At 38.5% G+C, this 20,483-nt stretch overlaps 2 protein-coding genes across 2 annotated transcripts; both read left to right on the top strand.

The window, feature by feature from the left end:
- The first annotated feature begins 1,240 nt into the window (after positions 1–1,240).
- Positions 1,241–3,529, top strand: LOC145064704 (uncharacterized). Its single transcript, XM_079012101.1, has 6 exons — positions 1,241–1,328; positions 2,047–2,276; positions 2,355–2,604; positions 2,685–2,934; positions 2,997–3,225; positions 3,284–3,529. Exons 1-6 carry the CDS (start codon positions 1,241–1,243, stop codon positions 3,527–3,529), a joined length of 1,293 nt encoding a protein of 430 aa, XP_078868227.1.
- Positions 3,530–17,471: 13,942 nt separating this feature from the next.
- LOC145062961 (BOI-related E3 ubiquitin-protein ligase 1-like) lies at positions 17,472–18,880 on the top strand. Its single transcript, XM_079010555.1, has 3 exons — positions 17,472–17,650; positions 17,734–18,088; positions 18,214–18,880. Exons 1-3 carry the CDS (start codon positions 17,592–17,594, stop codon positions 18,841–18,843), a joined length of 1,044 nt encoding a protein of 347 aa, XP_078866681.1. The 5' UTR covers positions 17,472–17,591; the 3' UTR covers positions 18,844–18,880.
- Positions 18,881–20,483: the final 1,603 nt, after the last annotated feature.

Genomic DNA, 20,483 nt, shown 5'->3' with positions numbered 1-20,483 from the left:
ACGTAAAGTCCGAAACTTGATGCTTGTAAAACAACAACAAGGCATCAAAAGGAGATTTAGTCCCAAAAATGGCAACCTAAGTCCAATAACCCCAAACTGATCCATAAAGCTCCAAGGGTTAAGGTCTCTAGACCTCTTTGAGTCCAGATCCAAGGCACAAAATTGAAGAGGGACCATTTGCTCCACATAATCACTCTCCAAAGGGTTTAGAAAACCCTAACTCTAATGATCAACACCAAAACTGAAGGAGGTTCGAACTATTACCTCAAAATGAAGTCTCTGAACTCTGGAACTGCTAGAATCGCACCTCCTCTTTGCTCTTGGTCACCTCCTTCTTGCTAAACCAAAGGTACAAGGATCAAAAGTGACGTCTTCTTCCTCACAACGATTTGGCTCACTTAGGGTTCTCTCAAAGGACTGGTGGCCACAATGGGAGGCTATAAGTGCCCTTAAATAGGCTCCAAACCCGGGGGATTAGGGTTTCATTAAACAGCGTGGACTCGCCGAGTCCAGACGTGAACCCGGATGAACATCCGTGACCCTACTCGGCGAGTCTTGGCTCCAACTCGCTGAGTTCCTCCATAAACTCCAAAATAATTAAATAAAATAATATACCTGGGAATCCGGATGTTACATGGGTCAAGTAATCTGAATACATATTTGATGTCTCCTACAAAAGTGGTTATTGAGGAGATTGAGGATAACCCTTCACACCAGAATTACATAGAGGAAGGAAAAAGATGAAATAGAGTGGGTCATGTAGTAAGAAGATCGATTTTGACCTCAATATCCCAAATCCCTCTGATTGGCATTGGTTGTCTATAATAACCAAGAGCAACAAAAAGCCAACACTTCTGACCCATTTGAAAATGTCCCACATGTACAACCTATAAATGAACCTGAGTCAGTGGAACAAGATGATGGAATTGGTAACATTAAAATGGATTTCCTTGATCCATTATCTGATATTGGGAAAGAATATGAGCCTTACAATGGTAATATAGAAGAGGACTATGACATTGATTTTGGAGCGAATGTGGAAGAACATTTGCACAACCAAGATGATATGGACGTGAGTGATTGTTCTAGTTCTGCTAAGGATGGTGGGTCTAGCAGTGATAGTGATTTTCTTATGGATGAAGAAGACCTAGTGGTTGACTATAAAGTTGACATGTCAGAGTTTCATAGTGTGGTTGATACAAGTGTCGAATAGATAGAAAAGAATAAAAAGAAAAAGCCAATGGATGTAGATCATGAGGAAGAAGAGATGGAAGTAATTGATGAAGACAAATTTGAGTTTGCTGGTTATGAAGAGGATAAGAGAGCAAGTTTGTTGAAAGAATTGACTAGGCCAAAATATTGTTCGGATGGAAAGGTGCATGGGAGTGAATTTATGGTGGGTCAAACTTTTCAAACAAAGAAAGAAGTCACAGGCTTGGTGACGGAACATGCTTTACAGACTCGGAGGGACCTACACATAGAAAAAAAATGATAAGATAAGGGTAAGGGTAGTGTGTAGAGGTGTTACTCCAGAATTTAACTCTAGTGGGTTGTTGGGATGTAATAAAGGTAAGGGTAGTTCTGTAAATAAAGAAAAAGGTTCTTGTCCTTGGGTTTTGTTGGTTTCTAGGCCATCAGACTTAGATATATGGACTGTGAAGGTTTATGAAGAGAAACATTGTTGCTTGTGTACAAGACATGTTAAGATTTGCACCCAGAGTTTCATTGCTAAAAAAATTGCTTCTCAAACAAAGATGAACCGTAGTTGTCCAACACATGCTTTACAGGAGGAGTTTTAGACGAAATATGGTTTTGGGGTTTCAAAAAGCAAAATTTTCAGAGCGAAGGCCATAGCTCAACAACAACTACATGGTGACTGTGAGAAGCAATACTCTATGCTTAGGGACTATGTCTTGGAGCTACAAACAACAAATCCTGGGACGACAGTCAAGATAAAGGTTGAAAGTCAAACAAACATTAATTTGGAAACTAGGAAATTCCAAAGAATTTATATTTGTCTTGGTGCATTGAAACATGGTTTCAAAGAATCTCAAAGGGAAATACTTGTCCTTGATGGGTCATTCATGAAAGGCCCTTACCCAGGCCAGCTCTTGACTGCAGTTGGTGTTGACTCAAACAATGGTATGTTCCTTGTTGCATATGCATTTGTTGAAGTAGAGAATATGAAGTCATGGTCACGGTTTTTAGAATGTTTGGGTGAAGATCTAGATCTACCCACAAGAGCCAACTTTACCTTCATTTCAGATAGACAGAAGGTACCCTTTCTGTACTCTGTTTTTTTCTTAAAATATATTTTTGATGGATATATTCTAATACTATATATTGTTGCTTAGGTTTTATTACCAGCTGTTGCAAAAATCTTCCCATGTGATGAACATAGATTTTGTCTCAGACACATACATGAAAACATGAAACTAAAGAGGAGAGGAAATCAATTAAAGGAGATGGTATGGAACTGTGCAACTGCTACAACTGTAATCCACACTAAAAAGGCTATGAAGAAGCTATCTTTATTCAATAAGGATGCATATAAGTGGCTAAAAAAAATCCCACCAGTTCATTGGGCTAGGAGTCATTTCACAGGTTTGATGTATTTTGTATTTGTTCTTTAATGTTTCCATATAATTACCATGTATTCACTATTTCATTTCATTATGTAATAGGTAGGTCTCATTGTCAAATGTTTCTTAACAATATGTGTGAAATCTTCAATGGAAAATTGATTGATGGGAGAGAGAAGCCAATAATCTCAGCTTTAGAGTGCATTAGGGAGTATTTGATGAGGAGAATGTGCAGTGTCCAAAAGGCCATAGACAAAAGTTTGGGTCCTTTAACACCTACTGCGACACAATTGTTAGAAAAAATTGAAGAACAAGCACAACAGTTGAGGGTAATTTTTGCAGGCAATGAAAAGTGACAGGGGTATGGAATGAACAATATGTTGTTAACATGAGTGACAGATCTTGTACTTGTAGGAAATGGGAGTTGACTGACATACCATGTAAACAAGCAGTGGCAGTAATTTGGGATATGATACAAAATGGAAAGGTTGTTGAGAGAGTGGAGCATTGGGTTCATCAATGCTATTGGCTATCTACTTGGAAAAAGATGTATGCAGTGAAAGTGGATCCTATAAATGGTAAAGATATGTGGCATAAATCAGCATGCCCAACAACAATCACCCCACCAACTCATCACAAACAGGCAAAATCAACTAAAAAGTAGATTACTTGTTTATAAGTTTGGTTGTTCACATAATTAGATTAAGGTTTATCTATTTTCAGGTGGGAGGCCAAAAAAGAAAAGAATTAGGAGTGATGATGAGGTAGCAAGTCAGGTTTTGTCCCAAGGAACCAAGCTCACTAGAAAGTTTATCACTGTTACATGCAATAAGTATAATAATAAGGGACACGATTCTAGAAGTTGTAAAGGTCAAGGGGGTGAAGGTGAAGCCAGTAAGGAAGGAGGAAAAAACAGGAAGAGCAAGGAGAAAGGTGCAACAGTTTAAGAAGCAAGAATAAAGAGAAGGATGCACCCGTCTATCTTTATATTTCCCTGATAACAATGGGTTTTTTGTGTAATGAATTGCTTTTAAGTACTATGTTTTTGTGGTTTAATGATCAAGTGATGTAATGATCAAGTGATGTACTAATGGTATTAGAAACACTAATGTTTGCACTTTTATGGTTTTAAGTTATGGTCTAATTAATTTAGTTTTCTCTTAATGATATTAATGATATTAATGGTATTAAGAACATTTATACTTGCACTATTATGTCAAAAAAAACCTTTGCATTAATACGAAAGACCACTTAAACATTACAGTCACAAATAAAGTCTGAAATGCAACAAGCCTATACATACAACATTATTGCTTAACATTACAGTCAAAAGCATGGCTTAATGCCAAAAAAATAACACAGGGATCCTACCAAAAGAAACAACACATCAAACAACCAAAATAAGGGATCCCACCAAAATAAACAACACGGGGACTACAAGTTTTACCTACTTCAACTCTACATCATCGTTACCATCGCCCATGAAGAACACAAATCCAAAAAACCCAAGACATGAAAAAGAGGTATTTGTAAATCCTTCTACTAGCTTCCAAGTTGTTTCTTGTCCTCAATAATCCTGGGATGATATCGACAGAACTACGACACATCGGTGGGTCAAACCAGCCGATAAATGGACATCGTCGAGTTCTTTCATAAACTCGTCGAGTTCCTCCTCATAATATAGTCAGGACATTTTACTCATAACTCACCGAGTCCCTCCTTGAACTCGTTGAGTTCCTCAATCTTCATAACCTAAAACCATGGCCAACTCACTGAGTCATATCCTAGACTCAACGAGTTTGCTCAGTAACAGAAAAGGTTGGAGGACCACGACCCAACTCGCCGAGTTGTATGAACAACTCGTCGAATCCCCCATAGTCTAAACCCATTAAGTCGTTTCCAGTCGGGTTCAATGCTTCCAAACCATAGATCTAGTCCCCTAGGACTAAGTTACCACGTAAAGTTGCTAACTTTACGCCTATGCATGGTGTCATGAAGCTAAAAAAACACCAAAACTAAGCTATATAAGAGATCTAGGGCATGGAGAAAGGTCAAGGCTTGATAAAACTGGCAACTTAAAGCCTCATAAGCTCATGAGTGTCTAGATCTGAAGTTAAAACCTCATGAGGCACTCCAATCCCGAAAATGACTTCAATATGGCCCAAAAGTAACAAAATACAACCCTAAATGAAGATCTAAGCAATGGAAAGACAAGGTATAAACTTTATACCTCAAGTGAGTCAGAACTGCAACTCTTCTTCCGGATCTACTAGCTTCCTGTAACAACTCAAATTTTCAAACTCATTTTTTTCATTTTAAAAATATATTTATTTCCATTCATAACAAGGCATAAATAGTTTAAGTATTCTGTCAAATACAATAATCAAAATCCCAAGATCATAAAAGCATTCTTCAGTGTGTATCGATCACGCCGGCGCCTTCCCACGGTCCTCGCTAGTACCTGAAATACATGCACAACAACTGTAAGCATAAATGCTTAGTGAGTTCCCCAATATACAACTTACGCACATACGCCTTTCCAGGCCCCGACCTTCCGGTCCATGTGTCTCAGGGGACTTCCGTCCCTGCTGGGTAAACCTTCCGGTCCTACCCACGCCGACCTTCCGGTCCATCACACAACATATCGCCTTCCGGCCCATAACATATTGCCTTCCGGCCCATAATATAATCGCCTTCCGGCCCATAACATACATAGCACATATAACAAATAACTTACCACATATAGCATACATATCACATATCATATCCGACCTTCCGGTCACACAGTCAAACCCTTCCGGGTACAGTATAGTGAGAAGACTCACCTCGTAAAAGCTGAAAGCTAGCAAATCCCGAAATGACTCGTGCACAATCCGACGAGCTACAACCTCCCTGAAAACGCACTCTCTGTGTCCCCCAAACCTCAGGACTCGATCCTCCTTGATATTCCTTTGGCCAAACTCTCCTTCTTCTTGCCTAACAAGTTCCTCCAAGTTCCAATAGCTTTCTCTCCTGCTCTAGACGTCCACAACGATTAGGGTTCTTCTCAATCGACCAAAAGACGGACAATGACGGCCTAAGAGGCGTTATATACGATCCAAAATCGAACGGTTAGGGTTTCTGCTGAACAGCGTCGACTCGCCGAGTCCATATCTGGACTCGTCGAGTCCAGTCGCGAACCCGCGACCAAGTCTGCGATCCTACTCGGCGAGTCTAGGCTCCAACTCGCCGAGTCCCCTCTTAAATCACCCCCAAAAACATAATTTAATAATACCTGAGATTCTGGGCTGTTACAACTCTCCCCCGCTAGGATTAGACTTCGCCCTCGAAGTCTCATTCTGAAAATAGTTCCGGATGCTGCTCCCGCATCTCACGTTCCGGCTCCCAAGTCATTTCCGATCCCTTACGGTGTTGCCATTGAACCAACACCAGAGGTACCTCCTTGTTCCTCAGAACCTTGATCTTCCGATCCCTGATAGCCACTGGTCTCTCCGCATAATTCAGGCTCGCATCCACCTGAATATCCTCTAATGGAACCACCGCCGACTCATCGGCTATGCACTTCCTCAATTGCGACACATGAAAGGTGTCGTGGATCTGTCCCAACTCCGCTGGCAACTCCAACCGATAGGCTACCCGACCTATCCTTGCACTCACACGAAATGGCCCAATATACCGGGGACCCAACTTGCCCCTCTTCCTGAATCGAATCACTCCTTTCCAAGGAGAGACCTTCAGGAGAACGAAGTCGCCGACCTGAAATTCAAGCTCGGATCGGCGCCTGTCTGCATAACTCTTCTGCCGGCTCTGGACGGTCAATAACCTTTGTCTCACTTGCTGAATCTGCTCTGTCGTCTGGAGCACGATCTACGTGCTGCCCATCACTCTCTGTCCCACCTCTCCCCAGCAAATGGGGGTCCGACACCTCCTACCATACAACAGCTCAAAAGGTGGCATACCAATGCTCGAATGATGGCTGTTGTTGTAGGAAAACTCTGCTAAGGGTAAATATGCATCCCAGCTACCCCCGAAGTCTAACACACACGCTCGAAGCATGTCCTCCAGTGTCTGAATCGTCCGCTCGCTCTGACCGTCTGTCTGGGGATGGTATGCGGTACTAAAATGCAATTTGGTACCCAGCTCCTCATGAAATTTCTTCCAGAACCTAGAAGTGAAACGCACATCACGGTCTGAAACAATCGAGATCGGCACCCCATGCCGAGATACCACCTCTCTCACATATATCTCCGCCAACTTCTCCGCTGAAGAACTCTTACTGATGGCAAGGAAGTGTGCACTCTTCGTCAACCTATCCACAATCACCCAAATTGCATCAACTCCCCTAGCAGTCCTCGGCAATTTGGTGATAAAATCCATAGCGATTTGTTCCCACTTCCACTCGGGGATCTCCAATGGCTGTAACTTGCCATGCGGTCTCTGGTGCTCGGCCTTAACCCTACGACAGGTCAAGCACCTCTCAACGAACCATGCGACGTCCCTCTTCATACAGGGCCACCAATACTCTTTCCTCAAGTCCAAATACATCTTCGTAGCACCGGGATGGATCGAGAATTTCGATCTATGAGCCTCTTCCATCAAAGTAATACGTGTACCGCCCACGAACGGTACCCAAATCCGGCCCTGAAATGTCATAAGCCCTCGATCATCCTGAACGAACTCTGAAATTAGCCCCACAACCCGCTCTTTCTTCTGCATTTCTGGTCGCATCGCTTCGGCCTGTGCCCCACGAATAGCATCCAATACAGGAGTCATCACAGTCAGTCTCAAGCATACATCTCGCAATGGAGTGCTCTCCGCCTTGCGGCTCAACGCGTCGGCCACCACATTAGCCTTACCTGGGTGGTACAGGATCTCACAATCATAATCCTTGACCACATCCAGCCACCTCCTCTGACGCATATTTAGATTGGGCTGATCCATCAAATACTTCAAGCTCTTATGGTCCGTATATATCGTACATCGAACCCCATACAGGTAGTGACGCCAAATCTTGAGAGCGAACACTACTGCTCCCAACTCTAAATCATGCGTAGGGTATCTCGCCTCATGAGGCTTCAGCTGCCTCGACGCATAAGCTATCACATGACCCCTCTGCATCAACACTGCACCCAATCCCGAAATTGATGCGTCGCAATATACCACAAAATCTTCCATCCCTTCTGGGAGAGCTAATACCGGGGCTTCGCACAACCTCTGGCAAAGTGTCTCAAAGGAGGTCTGCTGCTCGGGCCCCCATGAGAATGCAACACCCTTCCGGGTCAATCTGGTGAGTGGCACTGCGATCTTGGAGAAATCCTTGATGAATCTCCGATAATACCCTGCCAACCCAAGGAAGCTCCTGATCTCAGAAGGTGACTTCGGCACCTCCCAACTCATCACCGCCTCAACCTTGGCCGGATCGACCAATATCCCTTTCTGATTGACAACATGTCCTAGAAATTGGACCTCTCGCAACCAGAAGTCACATTTGGAGAACTTTGCATAAAGCTTCTCCGACCTCAATACCTCGAGGACCTCCCTCAAATGCTCCTCATGCTGCTCTCTAGATCTCGAATACACCAGAATGTCGTCGATAAATACAATCACTGACCGATCCAACATCGGCCTGCATACCCTGTTCATGAGATCCATGAACACAGCCGGGGCATTGGTGAGCCCGAAAGGCATCACCACAAACTCATAATGCCCATATCGCATCCTAAACGCTGTCTTATGGACATCCCCCTCCCGTACTCTCACCTGATGGTACCCTGACCTCAGATCGATCTTGGAAAACCAAGACGCTCCCTGCAACTGATCGAATAAATCATCGATCCTCGGTAACGGGTAACGGTTCTTGACCGTCAACTTGTTTAACTCCCGGTAATCAATACACATCCGGTGTGAACCATCCTTCTTCTTGACGAACAGAATAGGTGCTCCCCACGGAGAGCTGCTCGGCCGAATGAATCCCTTCCCCAGCAACTCTTGGAGCTGCGAGGACAACTCTTGCATCTATGGAGGTGCAAGACGATAAGGCACCTTAGCAATAGGCGCGGCCCCCGGAACCAGATCGATACCAAACTCTACTTGCCTCACAGGAGGTACTCCCGGCAGCTCCTCGGGGAAAACATCTGGAAACTCACGCACCACAGGGACCTCCTCAACTGATTTCGGTCTCTCGGAAACCTCCCGCGTATCCATCACATACGCCAAAAAACCCTTACAGCCCTACTGTAGACACTGCCTCGCCCTAGCGGCCGAACAAAAAGCTGATCCCGAACGGGTACCCTCGCCGTACACCGAAAGAACTCCCCCACTATGGTCTCGTATAGTCACCAACTGACGCTCACAGTCGATGACAGCGCCGAATCGGCTCAACCAGTCCATGCCCACGATGACACAGACATCACCCATCGCAATAGGAATCAGGTCAATCGGGAATTCAACCCCGAAAATCTCTAGTACACATCCCCGAAGAACCTCCGTGGCACAAATCACTTTCTCGTCAGCTATAGAAACTCTCAAAGGTCGACTCAACGACTCACGACTAACGCTGATATGTTGACTAAAGGCTAAGGACACAAAGGACCTACTCGCACCCGAGTCAAATAACACTAAGGCAGGCACAGAGTTCACAAGGAAAGTACCTACGCATATAATAACATAAGCATAACATCTCGACATTTAAAATAAATACATGAATTACAACATACCTGCCACGACATCGGGCGCAGCGCGGACCTCTTCCGCAGTCAGCTGAAAGGCTCTTCCCCGAGCCCTCGGGGCCTCGGCCTTCACCGGTCGAGTCGCAGTAGCTCCGGCAGCAGGTGCAGATCCCTGAAGAAGCTGAGGGCACTCGGCCTTCCTATGGCCTGTCTGGTTGCAATGAAAGCAAACCGTAAATCCCTTGGGACACTCCCTAGCAATGTGCCCCTCCTTGCCACACTTGTAGCAAGCACCAGATCGACACGCCCCCTCATGACCCTTGCCGCACTTTCCGCAAGTGCGGCTCTTCGAACCTCCCGTCCTCGCATCAGCGGACTTGGTCCGCTTGGCTGCCGGCTGGAACTGAGCCGGTCGCCGGTCCACCCGCTGAGACTCGGCCTCCTCCCTGGCCTGGGTCTCTAACTCGATCTCGCGCTTCCTGGCATTCGCCTGAACCTCAGCAAAAGTATGGTAGGTGGAGTTCGACACAAACTCCCGGATATCCCTCCTCAACACTCCCAAGTACCGGCTCATCCGAGCCTGATCAGTGGACACCAGCTCGGGGCAGAACATCGCCCTCTCATGAAACTTCCGCGTAATCACCGCAACAGAATCAGTACCCTGCTTGAGGGTTAAGAACTCCTGCACCAATCGTTCCCTCTCCACCGGGGGAACGTACTCATCCCTGAACATGGCAGTAAACCCCTCCCATGTCACCGCTGTAGTCTCTGCCAAAGTGAAGTTCGCCGTCAAGAACTTCCACCAGTCCTTCGCTCCCAGACGGAGCTGGTTCAAAGCGAACCGTACCCTCAAGTGCTCCGGGCATGAACAAGTGTAGAAGCACCCCTCTATGTCCGCGATCCACCTCATCGCAGCAATCGGATCCTGAGTCCCATCGAACTCCGGTGGCTTCGTGTTGCTGAACTCTCGGAACAGCAACGAGTCACCCCCCTGTGGCCTAGCAGCGGCCACAGCTGCGGTAGCTGCAGCGGTTGCAGCCTCAGTCAATGCGGCGTACCGCTCATCGAACGTCTCCATCAGGGTGGTCTTGATAGACCCAAACATCTCCGGGATCTCAGCCCGGATCGCCACCGCTACCTCCTCGTGAATCATCTGACGAATCTCCTCGTCACTCACACCGCTCGAACTCGCTCCGTGGCGCGGTCTAACCATGATGTCTCTGAAATACAACATAAAACTATCAGAGACTCCACCGAGTATAATCGTACTCGATACGCAACCCTACTCAGTCCCCGATATCCAGGGATTCTTACTTGGGTCTCCCACTGACCCGGTGTCCTCGGTAGTACGGGCCCAATACTACCGACCACACCGCATCAGCGTTCATCCCAAGTCCTCCTCCCCAAACTCCGGATAGTGAGTACTCTACTTCTGATATGCACTATCTACCCGCATACTAGCAACGCATCTCATATAGGCAAATTTCCCTAGACTAAGGCATCACAAATCAGGCCACTCTAGTCCTATCATGAATACCTAGTCTTCTAGCATGCATAACAATTCATATCATATAATATTGTAAGGGATTTTGGGGATCTTTACCGTTCGGCCGCTGACTGATCGTACACACTGCTTCTTTCTTGCTTACCACGAAACCATTTACAAAAGTTTATGCCTTTATTTAAAAAGTTTTCCTCAAATCCTCGGTTTGAGTTCAGCTACTCCCGAAGGTGCACCCGAATCCCTCAAACCAAGGCTCTGATACCAATTGTAACAACTCAAATTTTCAAACTCATTTTTTTCATTTTAAAAATATATTTATTTCCATTCATAACAAGGCATAAATAGTTTAAGTATTCTGTCAAATACAATAATCAAAATCCCAAGATCATAAAAGCATTCTTCAGTGTGTATCGATCACGCCGGCGCCTTCCCACGGTCCTCGCTAGTACCTGAAATACATGCACAACAACTGTAAGCATAAATGCTTAGTGAGTTCCCCAATATACAAGTTACGCACATACGCCTTTCCAGGCCCCGACCTTCCGGTCCATGTGTCTCAGGGGACTTCCGTCCCTGCTGGGTAAACCTTCCGGTCCTACCCACGCCGACCTTCCGGTCCATCACACAACATATCGCCTTCTGGCCCATAACATATTGCCTTCCGGCCCATAATATAATCGCCTTCCGGCCCATAACATACATAGCACATATAACAAATAACTTACCACATATAGCATACATATCACATATCATATCCGACCTTCCGGTCACACAGTCAAACCCTTCCGGGTACAGTATAGTGAGAAGACTCACCTCGTAAAAGCTGAAAGCTAGCAAATCCCGAAATGACTCGTGCACAATCCGACGAGCTACAACCTCCCTGAAAACGCACTTTCTGTGTCCCCCAAACCTCAGGACTCGATCCTCCTTGATATTCCTTTGGCCAAACTCTCCTTCTTCTTGCCTAACAAGTTCCTCCAAGTTCCAATAGCTTTCTCTCCTGCTCTAGACGTCCACAACGATTAGGGTTCTTCTCAATCGACCAAAAGACGGACAATGACGGCCTAAGAGGCGTTATATACGATCCAAAATCGAACGGTTAGGGTTTCTGCTGAACAGCGTCGACTCGCCGAGTCCATATCTGGACTCGTCGAGTCCAGTCGCGAACCCGCGACCAAGTCTGCGATCCTACTCGGCGAGTCTAGGCTCCAACTCGCCGAGTCCCCTCTTAAATCACCCCCAAAAACATAATTTAATAATACCTGAGATTCTGGGCTGTTACACTTCCTCTTGAATCTTTAAGCTTCTCTTTCCTTCTCAAGCTTCAAAATCACCAAGAACACACAACAAGGGCTAAAAAACACTCAAAGGTGGATTAGGATTTCGTGGCTAGGGTTTGGAGTGATGGAGGCTGCAAATGAGGCCATCCTTTGGAGGCTAAGGTGCTTAAATAGGGGTGCAAACCCTGAATATTAGGGTTTCACTCTGGTAGTCCTACTCGTCGAGTTGAGGCTCTCAACTCGTCGAGTAGACTTCAAGTCCTGCGTCCAAAATCCATTCCTACTCGAAGAGTTTAGGGCCTCTAACTTGTCGAGCCCCTTTGAAAAAATGAATAATTTGGTTTTAAAATAGATACCAGGATCCGGGTGTTACACATTTTTTTTGAGCTTATTAAAATTTAATGTTTAGTGATAACACAAAATACCTTATAATAATTTATAAACTAACTTTCTTGATAAGCTGCTTGACATACCTTTTTACTCACCCGACACAACTTGAGTCTAAAAATATATTTGATCATGCCCAACCCAGACGTTGGGAGATAGGGTCGAACGCTCAAGGCTCACTGTTCCAAATGGCTAAAAAAAATTACGGACTACATAATATTAATATATAATTGTTAGTCTATTTTCAAGAAAAAAAACAAGATAAATTACAAGAATCTAGAAGGAGATATATATATTTAAAGGCCCAATTTTTGATATATTACTGGAAACAAGAAGAAATAATAGTATATGCATACTTGTCTTTGTTCATAAAGAAAGTGGGCAGGCAACAAAAATGTGGAAAATTGAATGGATGAATTGCAACAAAAATGTGGAAAATTGAATGGATGAATTGTAAACTAACGTTATATGAAACAATCAAAGTACGATATGATTGAGTAGTCGATTATGTTGTCCTAATTTGTAAGTCTAGTATCTTATTGCATATAGAATATTATTAACCAATTTTGTCATTGTAGTATCCGTTGTAGTATCCATACACTGAATTTTTTCAAAGTTGACATTATTAAATAATTAATTAAGTTTATTGATGTCACTAGAAATCTTGAATAGTTTTACTAATTTATGGATAAAAATATGTTAAACAAAATTGATCTTGATACTGATTTTCTGAATGACAATGAAAATAAGCTTATTAGAATTGAAGTTGAATTTCACACCAACCAAATAGAAAACACACAACACAACCAATATACCAATGTTTATTTTTTAATCTTATACTATTATTAATAATTTTATATCCAAAAAAGCTACAAGAATATTTAGTAGAGTTTTATAAATTGTTTGATAATATTTGTGTATTTATACCATTATTAATGATTTTCATTTGAAAAGGCAAAATAAGTATTTTTTTTATATTTAAATTAGTAGTATTTTGTAAATCATTTGACTATATTTGTGTCTTTAAAGATTCTTTTTATTTCTTACGTCCCAAACCCAAAATACGTATAGACGGATCTTATTTATGATGACAATTACCTAACTTGATTCCACCCCATCCCACCTATCCTATGTCCAAGATTCGAACTTCGAAACTACATGCACCATCCTTCAATATCATCCTCATGATGTGTGTGCATCGTTTAATATTATTAAGTGACTCGTCCAAAATCACCGCTATATCAATATTTCATAGATCCGGAGACAAATTTGAGATCTTTTGGAATGCTTTCCATTCCTAGCTTCCCCTACGATCGCCAAATGAGCTATTATTATGTATAGTTGATAGGTTTGGTGTTCCATTAATAACGTTTTAAGTTAAATTTGAAAATGCATGAATTTTGTTTGACAATAATAGAGAAAGAGACAATTCATGAAGCCATTAGTTGCTGGGAATCCTACATTGTAGTCCATCCAAAATCATCACTGCCAATCTCCATGTTCATTCAGCTACCACCCACGTTATTAATTATTTTATTTATAAATGTCTACATTTATTTATATGCTTGTATAAAAAAAATGGTCTTATAATTAATTAAAATTACATAAATGATCTCTACGGTTTTAAAACTTTTACGAATCTTCCTTGACTTTTCTTTTCTTAGTGAGAATGATATATGTGGTTTCAAAACGTTGACGATTAGTTCATAGCACATATAAAATGACTTTTATACATTGTTATTAACATTTGTCATTTTTTATCGAGTTACAACTTTGTTATCCATATAGTTTCAATTTCTTTTGTCGTTGATCCTTAGAGCATTGGGTGTGGGCAACCGGATGTAACACCAAATTGGTGCCACCTCATCCATAACACCACCATAACACAAAGGGGAAATGGTGTTCCACATGTTATATCATGTTAAGAGGTAGAGATAGAAAATAGAAAAAATTATTTGATTGGTTGATGAAGGAGATAACCAATCATCTTTCTTGTTTTATCTTGTCCTCGTTACCACAAGATCCAACATAACGAGCTTCAACGAGTTGGGGGGGGGGGTGTTCCCTTCGTCGTGACGCCGTTTTCGTGTGCCAACTCAGCCAATTCATTTCTCGTTGTGACCCACACCGTATACTCTTGTGGTTTCATTTTTATCATGATTCTAAAAAGCACGCCATGACGTGCCTCAATGCGTGCCATGACACGAGGCATGGTGTAGCCGTTACGAAAACGTTCAAGACGTGTTTGTTAAGCTTGACGCCCAAATAATGTGTCAATGTGTACACAGACCTCAACAAACAATTTATGTTTTGTATTTTCGTGTAGTTTTAAGGTCCTAAGAGTGTTAATACATTCTTTTCTTCCTTAATATATCTTCATAATTCTTTTGTGGTCTCTTCTCCTTGCGTCAATTATTACAATCTTTGGTGGCATGGCATGTCATTAAGTATGTTTGAAAATAACATTATATTTTGAAAGATTAATAATTTCTATAAACCGGTGTAGAAAATATTAAATAAACTTGATATTATTAAAACATCTGTTTCTTCAAAATTAAAAGTGACATCCACAAAGATATAATATACTAAATTCAAAAATCGGCATAGTAAAATCTTAAAATAACTTTCAAGAATTTTTGTACCTTTAGTTTCAATCCATTATACTCCATATTATGTGAGATACATCAAAATAACATGTTAAAGTGGAAACCTTATGAGATACATAATATTAAATTCATAATAATTTATAAACATCCCTATTATGTGAGATACATCAAAATAAAATGTTAAATTATAAACCTGATGATACATAATTCTAAATTCATAAAAAAAATATAAACATCCTTATTATGTGATATACATAAAAAATAATATGCTAAATTGTAAACATGATCATATATAATATTAAATTCATAATAATATATAAGCATTCCTATTATGTGATATGCATCAAAATAAGATACATAATATTAAATTCATAATAATATATAAGCATACTACAAACAAACACAAATTAAAAAAATTTGAAATATGTTTTAGATCCGACTAATTTGTTAAGTTAAATAAACAAAATACAATAAATATAACCATAAATAAACATTAATTTAATACGGTACCAAATTTTATTAATGACTCTTAGCTTTAAAAAGAGTTAAAAAAAGAATTTTCATTCGGCACTCGAAGATATTTTAATCAAAAAGTTAATAATCAAAAGTTAATTTGAACATCTCCAATGAATTTTTTTTTTAAAAAGAAAAAACTTATTTGAAAAACTTTTGCAATTGGAGAATAAAACTTTACCTAAAAATCACTTCAAACACTTATTATCCATTAACTTTTTATTATTTTATGTGTTAGTCAAATTTGACCTCTACATTAATTAGCAATATATTTATAAATAATATGTAGATATTGTATTTTTATTAGTTAATCAACTGATTTAATAAAAATAAAAATCAATATACTTTATAAAAAAGTTTATATGATTTACTAGTAGCTGTCAAAGATTTCAAAATTATAAAATATCAAATATTATAAAACACTCCGGTTATATAATCTTTTATCGGTTTTGTAGTTTTATAATTATTTCTAGTTTCAGAAAAACATATCCGACAATGATAAATTATAAATTATATGAGGGTTTATTAATACATTTAATATAAATAAATGATAGATTAGTTAAATTGTGGAAAAAAACTTTTTAAAATTTAACATTAAAAAATGTATTTATAAAATGTATTTATTAAATAAAAGTTAACAAATATATGATGTGGCTAAAATAATAAGTTTTAGGGATGTTAACTATTGGAGATGTTCTTAGTGTTTTAACAAAAATATTATTTATTTATAACAAAATTTCAAGATTATCCTTAAAAATGTTACTTTTATATATATATATATATATATATATATATATATATATATATATATATATATATATATATATATATATATATATTTCAAATGTTTCCAATTAATTTTATCAAACATTAATATACCAACAAAAATTACAGCTTAAACTTCCCGTTACCATTTAACAATTATTAATTTCCAACTACCGGTTAATATCATCTAAATACGCTCATTATCAAAGACAGACATGTGTAAATACACTATTACAACAAAAGCATATATATATATATATATATATATATATATATATATATATATATATATATATATATATATATATATATATATATATATATATATATATATATATATATATATATTGCAAAAAAGTAAATCAGTTACTCAAAAGAGTATCTTTTGCCTGCAAAATTATTATATTACAAAAAAATAAAATTTTCATTTGATTTAAACTCAAAATAAAGATGGGTTAAAAATACATTCTATTTTTTTATATAGACATCTATTTAATTATTTAATTATTTTTATTGGTTGAAATTTATTGATTATTATAAATATAAATAATTAATCATAGGTTGAATTTTGATAAAAAAACATTATGCATAACATATCTATTTAATTTAGTAACAACAAAAAAATATTACAGCCAACAAATTATTAATGTCAACAAACTAAATATTTCGAGAAAATCCAAAAAAGATGACGTAGATTATGATGAATTATATTTATCTCAACAAACATATAAAATATATTATTTTCAACAAAAAAAATAGTAGAATTATTAATTCTGCTAACGTGAGCCAAGAGGTGAGCTTAAATCAAATGGAGCCAAAAATGGAAAAGCAAAACACGTGTTCGGGAAGGCGTTACCCACGACCATGACCAAAGCATTTGGATTTGGTACTAATTTTTGTCCCCAACTGCCTCTTTTGTTTTACTTTTGATCTTAAAATAGACCGTGGGCCCCACAGCCCATTCTCCTGTCCACGTGTCATATACCGCCTGCGTGGCAATTTTTCCCAGATAACCTTTTGACTACACCGTATTTCCCTCCGTATAAACCACCGTAGCTACTTTTATTGAAGAAAACGCTTTGCCCTTACTTTTCGCGTTATTTACGGACTTGACCCAATTTTCTGTTGGTTATTGTGTACCAGTCAGTCAAGTCACACGAAAGCCTCTCATAAATACGCAAAACCCCACCCCACCCCACACCAGAAATCAATTACGTTTTCAGCAACAAACAAACAACAAACCCTCAATAAACCCCAAATCACGGAACCACAATTGAATTCTCTGTATGGAAGTTGAACCTCCGAATGTGAATCTCTTCTCTCCAAGCATTCTTCTGTCCAACAGGTTTTTGAATTTTGATACATCTTCGACTTTGTTGTTTCATTGGATTTGAGTTGTTTGATACTGATTCTTCGGGCATATTGTAGGGAGATGATTGATCAAGGAAATAAAAATGTGTACGACGGTGGTGTGAGATTTGGATATGGAATGGGGGAGATGGAGAGTGGAAGTGGACTGCTTCCGATGTATGTTTCGCCGGGAATGATGATGGATACTATTCCGGCGACTGGTTTGAAAGCCGATAGCGGACTCACTTACAGTCTTCCGATTTCGAGGAAACGTTCGCGTGATTCGTCTTCGTTTGATCCGACGGTTTTATCTTTTCCGAATGCTCAGTTTGTGAATCAGAACCAGAATGCAACGTTTACGTTTCTCGGTCATGACATCTCCATGCAAATCTATCAACAACAGCTTGAGATTGATCGGTTCATTGCTCTTCAGGTATGAATTTGAATTGAATTAAGAGAATCCAAGTGCTCTTGATGAATTTTCATTTTTTTTGATTACGATAACGTAAGTGTTCTAATTGAAATCAAATTGTTTGTTTGTTATCAATTTAATTACAGACGGAAAAGTTGAGAACGGAGATCGAAGCAACGCGAAGGAGAAACTCGATGAGGTTAATCGCAGCAGCGGAGGAAGGAATCAAGAAGAGATTGAGATCTAAAGACGAGGAAATCGTGAAGATCAGCAAGTTGAATTCTGCTTTAGAAGAAAAAGTGAAATCCCTTAGCGTAGAGAATCAAATATGGCAACAAATGGCTCAAACAAACGAAGCTACAGCCAATGTTCTACGTCGCAATCTTCAAAGAATCCTAACCCAAATTCAACAACAACAACAACAACAACAAAATCAAACCGATTACGCAGATAATAATAAAACTTCAGCCGACGATGTTGAATCATGCTGCGGAAGCAATTACAAGGAAGAAGAAGACGAAGAGGTAAACGTAAACGTAAACGTAAAAGTAATTATTCCTCCTCCTCATCCTCCGAATCAAGGTAATGATACTACTGGCGACAATAATGGCAGCAGATTGAACAGAAGGTGCAGAAATTGTGGGAAGGTGGAGTCATGCGTGTTACTGCTACCTTGCAGACATCTCTGTATCTGTACTGAATGTGAATCCTCCATCAACGTCTGCCCTATCTGTAAATCAACCAAAAACGCTACTGTACATGTTAATATGAGTTAAATTTTGACACAGAATAGAAACAGGTATTTTTTTTTTTTTTTTTTTAAACAAAATAAAATAATAGCAATCTATTATTTTCAGTGTCATTATTGCCATTTGCCAACCAGCCAAGTTAAGTTTTTTGTTTTTGGATTATTAATTATCATCGATCCAATCGGTTTTGTTTGGTCACCGTCGTGGATTTATATTCTTTAACACCATTTTTGAAACAATCTTTTATTATTATTAGTCACTTTCAGTTACAGGAAAATGATTACCCATTACAGTTTTGCAATTATTATTTCCACGATTGCCGATCAATTTTTTGGTTTGTCAAATTAGTTGGCTTTTATTTCATTTTTTTTATTGTTTGATAACGAAAGTTCATTCATTCATCATGACCCATTGAACATAAATTGTGACCAATAACCCTTCACGTAAATTGAAAAAATGTTCCCTGTTTGTTATGTCTTTTATTAAATTTAATAAGAGTTTGATATCATAATTAGAAGATTTTGGTTGGGTGTTAAAAGGTTATGATAATTCAATCAGTAACTATTAAACCGTTTGTAGTTTGTGTTTGTTATTACGTTCTTTTTAAAATTTACTTTTGTAAAATAAATAAATTGTCAAAACATTTGACAAATAAATTCACGATATTTATTAGTTTTAACATTGATAAATAATTTTTTAATTTTAATGCAAAAGAAATTGGAAGGAAGAAAAGATACATAAACAGATTAAGACTATTATATTGTTAAATGTATTAAGTCATATTTTTATTAACTCATTAATTTTTTTTTGTTCAAATTAAATAAAAGACAATAGTGTGAAACAATATTGATCAAGTTCATAAATGGGAAGAGTTGTGTAGAAAATAGCTGAAAGACTATTATATTGTTAAATGTATCAAGTCATATTTTTATTAACTCATTAATTTTTTTTGTTCAAATTAAATAAAAGACAATAGCGTGAAACAATATTGATCAAGTTCATAATGCCTTAATACATAAAGTCTTATTTTTAAGTTTATGTTTATTACTATTTACTAGTTTATAACCCGTGAAAATCACGGTTACAAAAACAATTGAACTTTTATTATAAAAAACTCAAAGTTATTAATCAATTATTTTAAATAAATTATTAATTAAAAGATTTTTTTAGTTATATGAAATTATAATCATTGATTTAAATAAATATGTGAAATTATATCACTTTATAATTTGTATTAATTTTATTTTAATTTTTATTCTAATGTTATTAATTTAATGTATTTAGAATGGTAAATTTAAATTTTGAAATTTGAAATGAATAATCAATAGGTTGATAAATGACATGCATTAATTAGATGACATAATAGGGTGACACATGACAAAAAGAGAATAACATATGCATTAATTAAGAAGCCTAATAGAATGACATATGTCCAAACGAGAATAAAACTATTCTTTTATTGTTCAAATTAAGTAAAAACATGTAAAAATAAGGTGTTTTGACTTTTAACATTTTTAATTGGTTAAACATTAAATTTTGACAATTATATATGGTTATTTGTTTCAAACTTGTTTTTAGTTTAACTCATTAACTTATCATGTTCGAATTAAATAAAAAACACAATATTCCTCATTATATATATATATATATATATATATATATATATA

This window comes from Lactuca serriola, chromosome 7 (assembly GCF_051521515.1).
Source record: "Lactuca serriola cultivar US96UC23 chromosome 7, Lser_US96UC23_V15, whole genome shotgun sequence".
Classification (NCBI taxonomy): domain Eukaryota; kingdom Viridiplantae; phylum Streptophyta; class Magnoliopsida; order Asterales; family Asteraceae; genus Lactuca; species Lactuca serriola.
This window is presented reverse-complemented; position numbering and strand designations above follow the sequence as displayed.

Excerpts from the sequence above, each read along its gene's own strand:
- LOC145062961 (XM_079010555.1), top strand. The coding sequence starts at position 17,592 with ATGGAAGTTGAACCTCCGAATGTGAATCTCTTCTCTCCAAGCATTCTT. Across the intron at positions 17,651-17,733 it reads AGCATTCTTCTGTCCAACAG|GGAGATGATTGATCAAGGAA; the intron begins GTTTTTGAATTT and ends GGCATATTGTAG. Across the intron at positions 18,089-18,213 it reads ATCGGTTCATTGCTCTTCAG|ACGGAAAAGTTGAGAACGGA; the intron begins GTATGAATTTGA and ends ATTTAATTACAG.
- LOC145064704 (XM_079012101.1), top strand. The coding sequence starts at position 1,241 with ATGGATGTAGATCATGAGGAAGAAGAGATGGAAGTAATTGATGAAGAC. Across the intron at positions 1,329-2,046 it reads TGAAGAGGATAAGAGAGCAA|AATCTCAAAGGGAAATACTT; the intron begins GTTTGTTGAAAG and ends ATGGTTTCAAAG. Across the intron at positions 2,935-2,996 it reads ATTTTTGCAGGCAATGAAAA|GAAATGGGAGTTGACTGACA; the intron begins GTGACAGGGGTA and ends TTGTACTTGTAG.